General features: G+C 43.6%; 1 protein-coding gene across 2 annotated transcripts in view; it reads right to left on the reverse strand.

Annotated features, from left to right (window-relative positions):
• Positions 1–3,715: 3,715 nt before the first annotated feature.
• Positions 3,716–17,140, reverse strand: part of MARCHF6 (membrane associated ring-CH-type finger 6) — an 80,048-nt gene continuing 66,623 nt past the window's right edge. For both annotated transcript variants that reach the window (XM_045999146.1, XM_045999145.1), the window contains exons 23-26: positions 12,830–12,919; positions 10,526–10,658; positions 9,361–9,496; positions 3,716–6,378 (exon numbers count right to left, since the gene is read on the reverse strand). In XM_045999146.1, the coding sequence (XP_045855102.1) occupies positions 6,288–6,378; positions 9,361–9,496; positions 10,526–10,658; positions 12,830–12,919 (450 nt within the window). In that variant the 3' untranslated portion in view covers positions 3,716–6,287. The remainder of the gene's footprint in view (positions 6,379–9,360; positions 9,497–10,525; positions 10,659–12,829; positions 12,920–17,140) is intronic.

A 17,140-nucleotide genomic window follows, 5' to 3' on the forward strand; every position in this document is an offset into this window, starting at 1 on the left:
AAAAAAAAAAAAAAAAAAAAAAAAGACGGCAAATACGACGATGTGAGCCTGTGAAGACTTGTTCTGATTGCTTTGTCTTCTTGGTAAGACAGAAATGAACTCAGCAGCCAAAAGTGAAAGAGAAGGGGGCATTCTGAAGAAAGATAAAGTATGAAATGATCCCTTAAAGAGCATGTAATACGCTGGTATTACTTTTTGAAACTGGGATGTAATTGACATGCAATGAATTGCACTTTAAAATGTACACTTTCACATATGTGTGCATGTCAAACCAGAAGCACATCGAGATAACGAATACATCAAGCCATGTCTTAATGCCCCTTTGAAACCCTTCCGAGCCCCTTCCCACCGATCAGTAGGTCTGCTTTCCCTTAGCACTGAGACTTGTCCATGCTGCGTATATCAAGTTATTTATTTTTACTATTGCTGAGCAGTATCTCATTGCATGATCATTTGTTTATTCACCTGCCGATGGGCGTGTGGACTGTTTCCAGCCTTGAGCTATTACAAAAAAAGCTACAAGGAACGTTCACGTATGAGTCATCGTATGGACTGAATTCTTGCTTGGTCAGTAACTAGGAGTGCTGAGGACTCACTGTAAGGATTTCAAAACTGCCCAGCTATTTCCCAAAGTAGTTTATACCACTTCACCCTCCCTCCAGGAGAGGGTCAGAGTTCCAGTTCCTCACATCCTCACCAACACATGGAGCAGTATTTTTAATTTTAGTCATTCTAACAGATAAGTGGTGCTAACTTGTGGTTTTAGTTTGCATCTTCCCAGCGGCTGATTATGTTAACAGCTAGCTTCTCATGTGCCTATTTGCCATCTGTGTATCCTCTTTAATGAAGTGTTTAAATATTCTGCCCATTAAAAAAAAAAAATGCGCAAAGGGATCTTCTTAAAACTACTGAGTTTTGAGACGTGTCTATTGTGAATGCATGTCTATTATCTGAAATGTTTTGCGAGTAATTCCTGCCAGTCCACGGCTTGTTTGTGGTTGCTGTCCCCTAAACAGCATGTATCACAGAGCAGACACTTTCAGTCTTGGTCACGTCCAACTTACCAAGTTGTTCTCCTATGGACTGTGCTTTTGCCCATATCTAATCTAAATCTTTGCCTTACCCAAGGCTGAACATTTTCCCCTTTTGATTCCAGAAGTTATTTGGCTGGAGGTTTCTTGCTCAGGAATACAATCCATTTTGAGTTAATTTTTGCATATACTGAGATATGGATCAGTTTTTACTTTTGCATGTGAATGTCCAATTACTCCAGCACCGCTGTTCGACTTCCACACCTTTGTCAAGCATGAACCGTCCGCGTTACACGGGGGTCTACTTCCGGACTCTGTGTCGCTCCACCAGTTCTGTGGGTCTGTAAACCCGCCAGGAGACTGCTACAACTGAGCACAGAACAGAGGAGTGACTGCATGGGGTTCCCGGCACGTGAAGCTTCTTGGCCTGAAAGAGTTACTGAACAGCACAGAGACAGACACAGTACTGTTTGTTATTCATGTAAAAAGAGAAATTTCAAAAAAGAAGATTGAACCGTATAAAACACTGGAAAGGGGACCTCCTCTCCCCAGGCTCCGGGCTGTCGCAGAGTGACGTACACCACAGGAGGCTGGAGGGGGGCCTGCGCGTGGCGGGGCACAGTACAGCGTGTCCAGGGGGACTCTGCATTCCTCAGGACATTCTAGTCATACCTGGACTAGAACCCTCTGCTTGCTTTTCTGGCCTTTTCCACTCTAAGGGGTTCCTTGAAGGCAGACACCATACTTCGATTCAACTACAGAAAAGTGGGGGAAAGAAAGCAGACCCCCAAACCAGAACACTGTGGGAGGAGGAGGGGGAAAGTCAGCTCGCTCACACCCTTACCCCACTCGTGCTATCAGTGTTCTGTTTGCAACAAGAGCGCCATACACCGCGGGGTGCGAGGGGGAATTACTGGCCACTTTCTGAGATTCACCACGCCATTTCCTTTGCTGTGAAACGTCAAATTCACAGATTATAGATGCCCTGTGGTTCAAACAGCATTTCACCTACCACCGCTGCACTGAAAATACAAATGCACTTGATTAAAAAGAAATAGTTCTGAACCTAGAAATGAAAGGATCTGTTCACATGGGGCACACAGGAAGGAAAAAAAAGCGTGATGCAATACTTTCGTTTTTCTCTGAGATTCAAGATCAACTACATAAAATGGACTTGATTGTTTTTCCTCCATTCCAAGTATCCACTTAAAGAGAAAACCTGGTGAGTCTTTGGCACATGATCTTGTAGACAGGTGCAGAAACGAGTAGCATCTTGCCAGCAGCTGGGAAGAGGGCCTTCACTATTCCTAGTGATGATGGTCTCCTGGTACAGTGAGGGGACAAGGCAGAAGGGATGTGTTTTCTGCAAATATACTTTAAAACTCAGAATAGAGGAACTACAATCACAGGTAACTTAGTTTTTTTCTCATGTAACATATTAAAAAAATACCTGGATCATCTACATATGCTGATTAATAATGCACATTTCTGTAATTCTGAAGCAATCTTGCAACAAAGCAAAAACAAACCAAAAATCTAGGCTACAACTAATATTCACTTTATTCAGTTTTGTTCTCTTGACTTAGAAGGCAACAAACAACCACATAAAAAAGGGAGCATTTTAGAATATATACACATAAAATTGGTCTGGGTATCTAAGGTGTTTGCTTTAATAGAAAACTTAAGTCCCGAATAACTAAATGTTCTATTTATCCTCGAAGACAGTCATTCCTAGGCCTTACAGTCACTACATTTCCATTTACGGTACACTACTCTACTCTCATGACAGAATGAGGCACTCATACAGAACAGATGGGAATGAAAACGACATACACTGTCCTAACTTCGTTGTATTCATGCCGAGCGTATTGCTGGAGACTTGAATGAAACCCTTACTCAAAATGTCTGCTTTTAAAAAATGACACAGGGCAGTTAGGAGGGTGAGAGGGAAAGAGGGGGCCCAAGGGTAAATTAATGAGATACAGACAGCCCAGCTGAGGGAGTCAGAGGACCTCCACACACAAGGTTTTTAGTAATACTTCGGTGGTAAGACATTTTACTTTTGTCTCTTCTCCATGGGAACTGAGCAGGCAACATTCTAAAGGAGTCTTTTAAACATAATCATTTAATTTTACAATGAAAATCCCAGTAAGGAGAGAACTTAAAATACTCAATCCTGAAAGTGACAATAAGGAGCTCACCTGTGAAGGTGAAAAAAGTGCCAGTGTTCTTGGACTTGCGCTACACTCTTGTGCGCACACGTGTGTGTGTACGGGGGTGGGGGCTACTCACAGTACAGTGGAGAAATGTCCACTCTGTTTTACAAAGTCATCAATTCAACCTCACTTTAATAAGAGTTGCACTTTAATAATAGCATTTGCCAATACAGAAATGACATCTCTAAGACCAGATCATTTAAGAAAGTTATTCTCTATCACCTGAATAAGGGAAAGAAAAATTACAGACAAGAATCCACAGTAATAACAGCTATATTAGATGTTGAAATAAAAACTGCTTTTTGTTTACATCTGGAATTGAGATGTCCAATTTCCACTGTTTCTCCAGCAAACTAACTTTTCCACTGTTTCTCCAGCAAACTAACAGGGGAAAAAACTCCCTAAAACATGGAACTTTTTAAGGCTAGCTATACATAAACATCACACTGGCATTTTTCTTCAGTTTTCGGCTCAACTATTAGTATTAATAGTTTAAAAAACAAACATAATTTGCTAAACAGGAACAAATGCACACTTCATACTATGACCATTTGATAACTGGTCATGTGGAACTAACTCCCAAATGTTGATTTGTCTCCAACTTAGAAACAGTTAAAAATAAAGCAGAAAGGTCTTTCCTAATTATCTTCCTTAAAGACTGTTTTGTTTTAGCCCAATGTAAAATGAAGCAAAACTACACTATTATTAAAAAAAAAAAAATCTACAGGAAGAAGGGCAGCAATACTAGCCCTTTCTGAACTAGAGGTTTAAAATGTTTGTAAGACTACTGGTTAATAATAAAATCCTGATGCCACCCACGTAAATATTATGCCAGCAAATGCTTTCCTTACGGAAGTATTCATCTGATCGAAAAAAGGACAGAGCATAACGGAAAACCAAGAGGAAATCCTTAAGTACAACAAGATAAAGTTAGCGCCAGTGAAATGGAGGGCAACTTTTCGCCATTCATACACATTCATATCTGTAAGTTTGGTTTGGTGTTTTTTTTTTCTTTTTCTTTTTTTTCACAAAATATCTGGTAAGATTCATTTAAAATTCTGTAGCATAACAATTTTTAATCCTTTATGGTATCGGCCTAGATCTCCCCCCAGTAAAACAGATAAATGTTTCAATGACTTTATATCAAGATCTACAAATTCTCTGAAAAATTAAAAAAGAAACTAAATTAATATAATCAAGTTATATGCCCAATTGATAATATTTTTCTCCCAAAGAGAACAATTTATATAGACTTACACCACAACAGGTGGCATTACATTTTAAAATGCTCTTAATTTTTTAAAGTAGAACTAAATTTCTAAGTAAAGGTAGGGCTAGCAAAGACCTTATTTTAAATACAAGAGAAAGGACTGCTACAAAGTGCCAAAAAGTTAACACTGAACCCTATGTCAAGCTTTTTTTTTTTTTTTTTTGGATACTGATGTTTAAAAATGTATTTTTAAAGTAAAGTAACCACCACTTCAGGAAAAACTGCTGAAATGTAAAACAACCAGAACACGTTTGCTTTTTTGGTAGCTTATGCTTAGCTGACTTCAATATTTAAAAAATCTTCAGATTAGAGTCTATAGACATTTTAATACTATATGGAAACTCTTTAAGAGTTCCTGAAGACCTGTGATACCCATTTTCTCTGAGAACTTTTGGTTATCATTCAAAAGCAAACACCATCCTTACAATATACTATTCCCATTGAATACTTGGATCATTGCCCAACTGTTCCATTTCTCTAAACTGCTTACTTGAAGCTTTGGTTATAAGGGGAAACCAGATTTATAAGTGTCCAGTTTTCTGAGATTTTATAGCACATACCCAATGAAAGACATTCTTTACTCCTATGTTAAAAGGCCAGTTCAAGCCAGCTTAATTCTGGACAAGCAAAATCAAGTTGGTTTTATTTGTACTTCTAGTCTGTAAACACAAAGTTCTAGAAACTTTGGGATGTACTCACGGAAAACGAGGAAAAATGTACTTCCTCACCCTCCCCCAACGGTGCACTAACCAGCAGGACCAGGTGTTCTAACCAGTCTTCTCTAATGCTGCTGGCCGAAGGCCACAAACCACACCTACATGGAAGAAACATCTCAGTGTGTTCTAATTCCAGTATGATACATTGTTGGTGATGTTATTTTATAAGACTTGTGATCCTGCATGACTTTAGGCCACTGCTTCCAAAACGGAAAAAAAGACAGCTATGCATGGAAAAGGGGGGTTGGAGGGAACTAACGAAAATGTTCTCGTGGACTTGTTTTCTCTAAATATAAACATGCCCCTAACAAGCACAAAAACCCAACCCCCTAATGCTGATCACTAGGAATAGTAAATTATCAAAATTAAAAATAATTTCCTCACCTAGCACAAGATACTATACAATATTATAAACACAGACACATGAAAAAAAATCAGGCAGTAGAAAACGTACAACAGCTTTGGTGTTATACAAAATAACTTCCAAAGAACGACTGACAGCGAAGCAGAGTTCATGTTCTCTGACCGCAGACACGCCACCGTGATTTCTACTTGTTTCCTTTCAAGTGCTTGGTAAGGTCTGAACAGCCAAGAAAGACAGAATGTACAGTTTACTTAATAAGAACTGCTCGGAACACCATGATACTGCGCTCCAAGAGACGTCATGAAAATGTCTTGCCTCTGCACTACGGCTCTGTGGCACGTTTCCTGTCAAGATCACAGCAGGTCCAAAATAAAGTGACAACTAGATTTAATAAATTAATATACATTTTGTTTAAAGATGTACAATGCACATTCTGTTTAATCCAAGGTTTTAGGGTATCCAGGAACTTCTATTTACACATGTACAGATCTGACAGCTATGACGTCGGAAGATGCAGGAAGGGCAGCAGGGCCTTGCACTGCCGCTCTCTGAATGCCGAGAACGCAAGTCAAACACAGTTAACTTAAAAACAATGCTGAGAGATCACTGGGAAAAATCTCCAAAGAGAGAAGTCCACAAAAAAGGACACGTAAAGGCAAGGGGAAGGTCAAGGTAGTTGAGACAACCACTTTATTCTTGGGACGACTGTGGAGGTGGCGGAGATGTGCCTTGTTTGCCAGATTTCCGTTCATAATTCACGAGGCGTTGGCCCACAAGGTATCTAGGTTGTAAAAACAGGGCGGTTACTCTCTTATATGATCTTACATATTTAAACATCCTTCCTAAGACCAGCCAGTTTTTAAATGCAAATCAGATCACTCTCACTTAAAACCGTTCCGTGGTCAGCTGGGTGGAAGAGGACTCTAGAATGAACACCGGGCGGACGGTACGCCAGCAGGCACCTCACAGAGAGGCATCGGCCGGTGGGAAAAGCAGAACAGCAAACGTCGGAAGGTTTCGGATGCTGGGCACTGGACACAGGCTCTGGTCCGTACGTCAGGGGCTTCTCACAAACTAGCACACTTGGAGGTGAGGCACAGTAAGCTTGTTCAGGGGAGTTATCTGTTACAGACGTTTCATAAAACAGCTCAGTAGACAGATCTGAAGAAACAGACTAGAAACATGACCTTCGGAAAGCTGGGGAGAGAGGCAAGCTGACCAGAAAAGCTCTAGCTCTAGAGAAAAGGAGAAATCAAAGGGCAAAGTTTTCAATGAGGTCAGAGGGGAGATGGCGGAGAGGTGAGCGTACGCAAGGGACGGAAGGCAGGAGGCTGTGGCGCCAGAACTTAACTCACGTGCTGGGATGAGAGGGAGCACAGGACAGAAGGTGCAGGGGCTGCAGAACTAGAGACAGTGACCATGGCTGAAATGACAAGATACCACACCCCCAGGACGACAGCGGCAGATGCGGAGAAGCAGTGGTGTGCCTCACTAAATGGGAACGGCCTGCAGCCTGACCCTCGAAGAACAGTGGGTGACCAAGCTGACAGTGTCAATGAGCTCCAGGAGGCCAGGGTAACAGGTGCCCATCTGGGGTCAGCACTGGAGACTCCGGAGTGCCCCATTAGTCCTCAGCCAGTGTGCCAGAGTGTGAGAGCGGGAGAGTGCAACCAGCCTGTGGCAGGGTGGCCCAGAGCTGGGTCTTTGAGACCTAGTTTACTCGTCAATAAAGTAAGAACAACAGTACCATGTCCCGTGCTCACTGTAAGAAGCAAGAAGCATACAAAAACCACGGCCACAAAGACCTGGCATGTGCTAAAGACTAGGAGTAGTGACTTTCACTCTCCCCCATTACTTTTCCCACCTTGACTGTCACATCCCACTTTCCTGCCAGCAAAAAAAAAGCCTAATGAGATCTTTTTGCAGTTTATGCCAAGTAGCTTAGCATGTCACTTCTTAAAACATCTCGCTAATCCTACCGCTGCTTCATCCATGATCCTACTGTTTACTACTTTTTCTGTCTTACCATTCTTCTCCAGAAGTTAACTACTCCTTTCCACACGGCTCCCCAACCAACCAGTGGCGTTTTAAACTGTGTGGATATTACGTATGTTTTAAACAACGACTGAACAGACGCTAGTGTAACCCACATGGCTCTACCCGACACACGGGTCATCACGAAACATACCAAGTCATGTAAAGAATGGGGTCAGCATGATGGCAACGAATAAGCAATATCCACTGGTACAAGAGATATGGTATAATTAACTTGCCCAAGACCAAAAAGTAACTCGGTGGCAGAAAAAGGAGCCTCTGAGCCCATCCCCCACTTTCCCTGATGCCCAGCACCCTCTCATGCCCCAGCCGGCCCCACGCACACCCCACAACATGGCCTCCAGCGAGCCTAAACTTCAAGTCTTCTACATGAAGGAACAAATGGGGAGAGAGAAAACAGTACACTGGGCTGCAGAAAATAACAAGAAAGGCTGGGAGGAGGGGTGGGAAAGGACATGGGGGCAGCCGAGCAGGACCAGGGACAAGCCCTGAGGAAGCATCAAAAGTCGAGGCTGTGTCTTGTTTGCTTTCTGCCCGCAGAACTCACTCGTCAGCCTAAACAAGGGAAGTGATGCAAAGTGACATTCATCACCTACATCCCCCTCCTCTGATCTTTTGTGGTGGACAGAATTTGATACCCTGACCGCCTAAGTGTACTTGTATTTTCACTGCCAGTAAATGCTTTGGAAAAGCCTTCACACTCTCAATCTCATTCTTAAAAACTCTTAAGAATCCTCAGAGTAAAGAAGGTGACCACAGGGCGCCTGGGTGGCTCAGTAGGTTAATAAGCCGCTGCCTTCAGCTCAGGTCATGATCTCAGAGTCCTAGGATCGAGGCCCGCATCGAGCTCTCTGCTCGGCAGGGAGCCTGTTTCCTCCTCTCTCTCTCTCTGCCTGCCTCTCTGCCTACTTGTGATCTCTGTCAGATAAATAAACAAAATCTTTAAAAAAAAAAAAAAAAAAGAAGGTGACCACAGAATGTGCGGTCTAAACTGGGATAGGCTCACAGAAAAATGGAGGTGTTGTTAACAGTGACACGAGATGGCACGTGCACACTTCGACTTTCCAGACAAACCTGGATGGAGAGTTACAAACCTCCTTTCCCTGCTGGACACCATGAAAGCAGAAGAGGATTCAGCTGCCTGTCAGGACACGGAAGGTCAGAGGACCGTTATCCCCGGAAGGTGTTTCCCTCAGCAGCCATCCTTTTCTCACCAAGCTCAGGTCACAGAGCATCCCATCCCCCAGGGAGGGCCCTACGATGCTTCTGCAGGGGCCTCACAGCCTCCCTCAGCAATGGCCAGAGCGCCCTGGGTCCCCTGGCTGCAGGCAGGGCTGAGGCGGGCTGAATCCTCACACAGGCTTCTTATGTTATCCACAACTATTAAATAGATTGTCAGACCAAAACATTTGGAAACAGACTAAAAACTATTTGGACTAGGCATTAAAAAAGTCTTCCTCACCTTCCTAGTTTCTCCCAGTCTTCATCTCCATAAACGACAAGTCTGTATTGCCAGCTGCTTGGCCCAACTGAGTTCTTGATAACGTTCCCTTTCACATCCTACACCCGATCTGTTAGCGAATCCTGTTAATTCTACCTCAAAATACATCCAGAATCTGAGCACTCTTCCCAACTATGATTTATCACATTAGAAATAACAAGTAATGCATGAGACATGTTAAGCTAGATGAATGAAGTCTAGACTTACTTGTCATTTTTAATGTGTTCATAAAGGCGCTTGAACTGGCGGACCTGGAAGGACAGGATCCCCATCAGCACCACAACCATCAGTAAGAATGGATAAATTCGCCGGTGGACCAAGTTCTGCATTTCCGCAGTAACACCTGTAAAACCAAAAAAGACAAACTCAGGCGTCTGTGGAAGGACAGTGAAATGAAAGCACGTTCCTCTCCTAGGAAAAAGGGGCTGGTGGTGCCCAACCGCAACAGAAGCTCTTTGCGTGAACCGAGCGAGGCCGGAGCGTGGCGGTCGCAGCCAGAGGAGCCTCGTGAACACGCAGAGGAGCAGGATGGTGCCTTCTAGGCCAGGCGGAACCAATGAGAGGATGTTCACTGAAGAGGAACAGTGGGACCCATTCAAGAGAAAGGTCATTGTGGACAGTGAATTAGTGCTGGTGGCTTCCAATTAGGGAAACCAGATAGGAGGCCACTGCGGTTCAGGTGAGAGCCCTGGGGAAGGTGCCAGCTTCAAGAATGGGTTCTGGAGGCTGGGTCAGTGGCACCTGGGGACCACCTGAGTAGGGAAGGCAGAGACTGAGGTGACACAGATGACCTACAAGGTTTCGGACTCATGCAGACTGCTGGATGAGAACACTCGTCACTGAGAGAGGAAGTCCGAAGAGAAAGGTCTGGAGGGGGAAACTCTGTGCTTCTCACTCACAACACATGCTGTGTTTAAGGTCCTGTGAGGCCTCTTCAGCACAACTGATAATATCTAGTTGCTGAGGTATCGCTAAATACCATCCTCTCTTTGTTTTTCCTTTCATGATAAAGAACATTCTGAAAATTAAATATAGCAACATTTTCCCTTGATTTTACAAGTATGGGACCACAGCACTTCTAGTCAGGAGACAACCCGAAGGAAGTCTGTTCCTCTTTTGGGGACAGTGTAAATGTTAATACCACCTCACCTGCCTAGAGGAAAAAAATGATACCAAAGAGCTTTATGATTCTCTAAATCTTGCCCTAAGTTATCAAGTCTAAGAAAAAGAGCCTTCTGAAATCACTGTTTTAGCTAGATTTATATTTACAAATCAATCAGACGGAGCCAGACGGCCTACGACACCGAAGGGACACTACCACAACGGCGTTCATAAAGGTGCTCTCTCGAGCTCCCCAGCCAGCATTACCCACCTAGTAAAGGAACGACACCAGATGCTATGACGTAAGGTACACACAGGGAAAGCAAGAGCACAGAGATCACGGGCGCTGCCAGTTTACGAATGATATAGTGAAGGTCAATGTTCCGGATGCCATTTGCATAAACCTGAAACATGAGGAAGAAAATCAGAACAAGGATACAAGACAAATTCCTCCAATTAACAGAGCAATCTCTACTGAATTCAAGGCACAGCAAGTTTAATCTGTTGGTTATTTTTCCCAAATTCAAGACATATTTTGAACACAAACTTAAGTACGGTGCTCACAAGTTTTTACAGAAATGCATTTACTTCCTTAGACTTTGTAGTTAATTCTGCTAAGGGATGAAGTAAGACTCCAATCTAGAATCCTAACTGCATGATCCCTGCACCATACAATACCAGGCGTATCCAATAACGTTAGATGAAGACCACATCATCTGAAACAACTGCACACATATCTGGTGTAAGAGTGATCTGTATTATTCATTCATTTTATCTGAAAAATTCATTTTATCGGAAACATATTTCTGAAAAGCCTGCATAAATGAAATTTTTGACAAATCAAAGATATTTTTGATTTGTGAAAGAATTTTTTTTTTTACTTCCAAGGATTTCTACAATATTTCATCATCTTATCCAGAAAGTTCTAATGAACAGCACTTCAGAGTAAAGAACAAATGGAAGTGGTGAAACTCTGGGAACAACGGAAAATAAAGATGGTGTGCAGAGGAGGACGAAACAGAAGAGGAACAGTACTCTTCTCCCGGCCACAGTCACAGCACCCTGCAACCCAACCCAATCCCGCAGGAATGGGCCAGAGCATTCAGATGTGCATGACAACAAGCTTAACCCTCCAAAGGCATGCTTCCAACCCAAAGAAACCTATTTAACCCAAATGCATTGAAATCAGTGCAACAAGGCACCCCAGTGTTTCTCAATCCTTTTATTCAAACTTACACATATGCAGGAGAAAAGAAGGCATCAGAGAGCAAAATATTACAAAGATCAACAATGTTTCACAGCCTCCAACTGTGATTAAACCTTTATTCTACCTCCTCTGCAAGGGTCAGAGTCTCACCTGGAGACCCCCGAAGTGGAGAGATGCAAGTAAACATGCAGCAACTCCCTGGCTCGCCCTACCTCCAAAAATCTCTGGTCAGGAAGTTCTTTGACAATTTCTTGTGCAAGTATGCTTTTATTTTCTATACATCAAAAGTATACTTTGCCTTTACTGCTACAGAACTGCAACACCTAATTCATTTGGCACTAACCTAAAGATAAGAGGATTGTCCACAAATATATTTTCTAGGCAATTAAAATTTAAAGTAATACATATCAAAATCTGTTATGTTAGTTATTTTAGACAGAAATCTTCCTAAAGTGAATTATCATACTTTCCAGCCTCATTATCAGAGTGCAGAAGCACCATCTACTTTTTTCAAGGTTATCAACACAATGACCAAGTTGTCTGACGGGTCCATAATACAACAGTTTTAGGTGCTATGCAGCTAGAATATTCCCAAACAACACTGCCTTTTTTTTTTTTTTTCTTTTTAAATATCGGTGTTTTTATTTTTTATTTTTACTATTTTTTAAGGCTCTGGGATACATACTTTGGAAGTTTTTATTTTAATTCTAGTCAACAACATAGTGTTGGATCAGTTTCAGGTATACAGTATCAGTTTTGCTTTTTCACCCTATTTTTTTCTGCCCTTTACTTTTAAGAAGACTTCTTTATTTGAGAGGGAGAGGGCGTGTGCACGTGCAAGAGGGCAGAGGAGAGGGAGAATCTCATGGAGACTCCGCACTGAGCGTGGAGGTGGACGCAGGGCTTGGTCTCTCAACACTGAGGTCACGACTGAGACGAAAAGGAGAGCCGAATGCTCAGCCGACTGCGCCCCCCAGGCGCCCTGCTGTCCACTTGGGGTCGTGGGCGGTGACCTCTTCACTCCACTACACACTGAGCAAACTGAGTACCTGGCCTACATCACAACTCCTGCCCTGAAAAGAAACCACATGCGGTAATTTTGGCCTTACTTTAGACAGGGTTTTAGGCACTTTGAGCCACTGGTTAAACTTCAGGTAAGGGACGTTTTAAAAGAGTGGTTGATGAAAATTCATGGCAATACAACAGCAAACTGTATTCTTTAAAAAAAAAAAAAAAAAGGTTATATATGCTTCTTAGAGAAAATGTGTAGAAAACTCAGGAAGGTGGAAACATGGAACATAAGCACCCCAACAGCCAAGCACAACCCTCCGCCACTCCCAGTGTCTCCTGAAAGCCGACTCTGCTCACCTGCTCTATTACTGTTTTCAACCACCACTGCGGACCCATCAGCGTTATAGCTGCAATGATTTTGGCGTGCAGGACTCCAAGGGCCCAGTCCTAGGGAAATACAACCATTTAAGATTTATTTATTTGAGAGCAAGAGAGAGGGCAGGGGGAGGGGCAGAGGGGGAAGGAGACAAGCGGACTCCCCACTGAGAAGGGAGCCTGATATTGTGATACCCTGTGGGGCTTGAACCCAGCACCCTGAGACGGTGACCTGAGCTGAAATCAAGAGTCTGCCGCTTAACTGACAGAGCTACCCAGGCACCCTGGGAAATAAAACCCATTTAACAGATTTTCGTTTTCAGCAATAAACCCAGTATAGAGGCTATACAATTTTCTTATTTTCTTGCATATTTCATTTCAAAACAGCAGTTCTGCGGGATCAGTAACAATTTTACGGAAGACTGACATACACTAGAAAATCCAGGGAAATTGCACGCCCTCCCCCCAAAGCTCAATTTCAGTGTTTCCAACAAAACAAATTCTAGTATTTTTCAGAAACTTACGGTACTTGTGTCAACGTTAACGGAGACCTCGACAGGCAAATAAATAATACAGCACCATTATTTTTATTTTGTCAACCATCCTGGACTGCCGTGTTGGTTTCAGCCAAGCTAACTATGTCAGAAGAAGCCTGTGGAGCCATGTTTGGCCTAAAGAAACTGTCCCAAAGGCTCACAGAGAGCTTCTAGCTCTAGTACTGCTGAACTGTTACTAGAACCTCCATGGCCACACCAGGCTCCCCACCGTGCCTCCGGCCTGCCCACACCAGGCAGCCAGCGCGCTCGCCACCTCCACCCCCACCCCCAGTGTGACGTCGTAAAGCACAAATCAGACCACACGAGGACAACTTTCTCTGCTTACAACCCCAAAGTCCTCAGCATGGCACACAAAGTCCTGCATAGTCTGGGGTCTGTTTTTTTTTAATTTATTTTTTAAAGGTTGTATTTATTTAACAGAGAGAGCATGAACAAGTAGGGGAAGCAGCAGGCAGAGGGATTAGGAGAAGCAGGCTCTCTGCTGAGCAGAGAGCCCAATGCGGACCTGAATCCCTGATTTTGATGTGCAGGACCCTGGGCCACTTAATGACTAGGCCACCCAGGTGCCCCTTAATGTATTTTTTAAAAAGGTAACCTGTAATATTTTTATGTATGTGTGTGTGTGTGTGTGTGTGTGTATGATTTTTATTTATTTGACAGAGAGACAGCGAGAGACGGAACACAAGCAGGAGGAGTAACAGAGGGAGAAGCAGGTTTCCCAGTGAGCAGGGATCCCGAAGCGGGTCTCGATCCCAAGACTCCGGGATCATGACCTGAGCTGACGGTAGACGCTTTATTGACTGAGCCACCCAGGCACCCCTAGATCTATTTTATATAAAACCAAAACCTTTTGCAAAGGCTGGAGTCCTCTGTGACTACCACCAGCCTAAATCCTGACTCCTCCCCAGCAATGAATACTACTAATAGTGGTATACGGACCCTCCACATTTCCACCCTAAGCATTTACCTGTATCTACACATATACATCCCGCAGAAAAGTCGGAGTATCATTTTTATACGGATTTGCTCATGCTGTTTCTCCTTTCCGCTGTCCACCATCTTGAGGCTAATGTTCTGATCTACTGATCAGTATTCTGAGCATCTTCTTCAAACAGGGTCAAAGGTGACGCATGCTCTGAATTCCTGCACATCCTAAAAACGGCTCTTCACTCTACAGACCAGTGGCCGAAAGACATTTTGCCTGGGTATAGGAAGCTTGGTTTTTGTCCCTTTCCTCTCAATGGTCTATAGATGCTCTTCTGCTAGATGGCTTGTGATGCCACAGAAAAAGTCTATTACCAGTATGATCTTCTTTTTTGAAGTTTGACTTCTCTTTACCTTTAGAATTCAGAAATCTTACAAAGATATGCTCAAATATGTGTTTTTCTTATCAGTTTCATATCAATGCCCACTTTACCAAATCTGATGAGTCCTTTAACCTACAGAATCAGGACTTTCAATTCAGTTTAATTTTTCTATTTCATTCCATGCTGCCTCATTTCTGCACTCTGGAGCTCTTATGAGGGGATGTTACATCCCCTGGATGTACTCTCCAAGACCCTTATCCTTTCCTATAACGTCCTACTTGTTCAGTTTTGCTCTGTGCTCGGCAGTGGTCTTCCGGGAGCCCAATCTGAACTTCAGTGGTGACTACCCACATCTTCAGTTCAGCTACCGAATGTCTGAAGACCCACACTATACAGCATCACAGTTTCGCTCTTTTACTGCCACCGTGTGCACACGAACACATACTCCCCCTGATCGCCTGCATTCTCATTCTTCCAGCTGGATACTCATGGTTTGGGGAGCAGCTCCATGTCACATGGGACGTGGTCTGATTGCTCTGCCTGGCCTTTCTGTCACTGCTGCGCAGCCCCCTAGATAAAGCATTTGCTGTTTTTCTCTGAGGTTCAATGAGGCTCAGGTCAGACCAAGTATAACTCGAAGGGCTGCAAAAGGACCTCTGAGCCCTTTAGACCTTTGGGAGAGCAGGTGCCAGTCCCCTGCAGAGAACATGGTGAGAGACTCTCTGCGGCTTCGGTACTGTCCCAGGCTCCCAGGTAGGGAAGATTCGACCCACAAATTCAGCCTTCCTTTGGCCTTTGGGAGTCTAGAACACACCCAGGTGAGGTTCACGTTCACCTGAGGAAGTCCACAGTCTGCTCAGGTTCAAGCTCTTTCAAGATCCACTGATCTATCCAGTCCTTTCTGACAGGATAGGACACACAACACTAGTTCCTCCGCTAGAATTCCGAGAGTCTAATCTCCATAATTCTACAACTGCTTGACACAGGGAAGGCAAGTAACTAAGAGTCAGGAATGGAGAAAATGCAAACTGTTCTTTCAAATGTTAGAGTTTTACCCAGAATTTTAAGGATACCATGCTGTTCATATCCGTCTACAGCCGGAATATTTCTCCTACTTAAAAACACGTCTGAGAGCTACCTACAGCGAAACACACGGCTCCACTGCACTCCTTTTAACTGCTGCACTAAGGGCCAAAGTAAAAATGTATCACCTTTCTTTAGTCATTCTCTGCGGATGGACATCTGGGTTGCTTATAATTTTGGACAATATAAAAAAAAGACACGGTGGAAACAGCCTTGGCTGTGCTTCCTGCACACATGTAAATGTTCCTTTGCAGCAGATCTGAAAAAGTGAAACTGCTAGGTCCCAATACATAAATATTCTTAAAACTGGACAGCTGCCAGTTACTCTGCAAAACGACAACGGTGGGTACTGTCAAGACCTCCAAGGACACACAGGTAACCATGCCAGCTGCAGTCACTACCCACTGCAGTGAGGAAGAACACACAGTGTGGGGAAGTTGGGGAGCTCAGTAAGACGGAGAGAGAGCTTATTATAGCAGTTCAGTTTGCTTGAGGTGATGAGAGAGAAATTTATGGAAGCAGGGCTTTGCTCTACGTCCAATCCTTTAGAAAGTGAGGTAATCGATATTGGGTCTCCAGAAGCAGGGACTGACTGAGGCTAAAACGGTAGCTGGGAATGAAGCAGCAGCCAATGGTGGGGGTTGTTTTCTCATTTTTGTGGTTTGGACAATGCTCATGTTTTGCCTGTGTTCAGACATGATTATGAAAGATGAAAGAGTCTTGCTTCTGTCTGGCTCCATCACAGTCAAGAGTGGTCTTGTGTGATGCTGATGTTCTGTGAAATTGTTTCTGGAGAACACCAAGGCCCAGCTGATGATGCCAGGCCAGCTCCTGGGTATCGGGGGCTACTTGCTCTTTTTCAGTGCGGCACATTCGTAACACCGAGACGCAAACAGTACCGATCTGCTGCATGCGCAGTGCTCACTGGGTTAAGGCAGCATCTGCCTGACCTCCTTCCATAGTAAAGTTGTGTTTTCCTTTGGAATATCAAGTAACCTGTAAGATGACACTTTGCCACCATTCAAATAACTACTAACTACTTCTGCACTGTAGTGGTGTTGAAACATGCCTGCAAATTCTTCTCTCATCAAGTGGTTGGGTCTACAGCCCCTTCCCTTGAATCTGGGCCAACCACTGTGCCTTGCTTGTAGCCAACAGAATGCAGTAAAAAGCAGTACTGTGGGAATTCTGAAATGAGGTCACAAAAGGTGGCACAGCTCCTACCTTGTTAGCTGGGACATTCATTTCTCTCAAGTACAGTGTAAGAATCCCAATACCCTGACACTACCAAGCTGTGAGGAAGGCCAGGTATATCTAGGAGCTACAGCTCATAGCCCAGCTGGGGG

This window comes from Meles meles, chromosome 3 (genome assembly GCF_922984935.1).
Source record: "Meles meles chromosome 3, mMelMel3.1 paternal haplotype, whole genome shotgun sequence".
NCBI lineage: Eukaryota > Metazoa > Chordata > Mammalia > Carnivora > Mustelidae > Meles > Meles meles.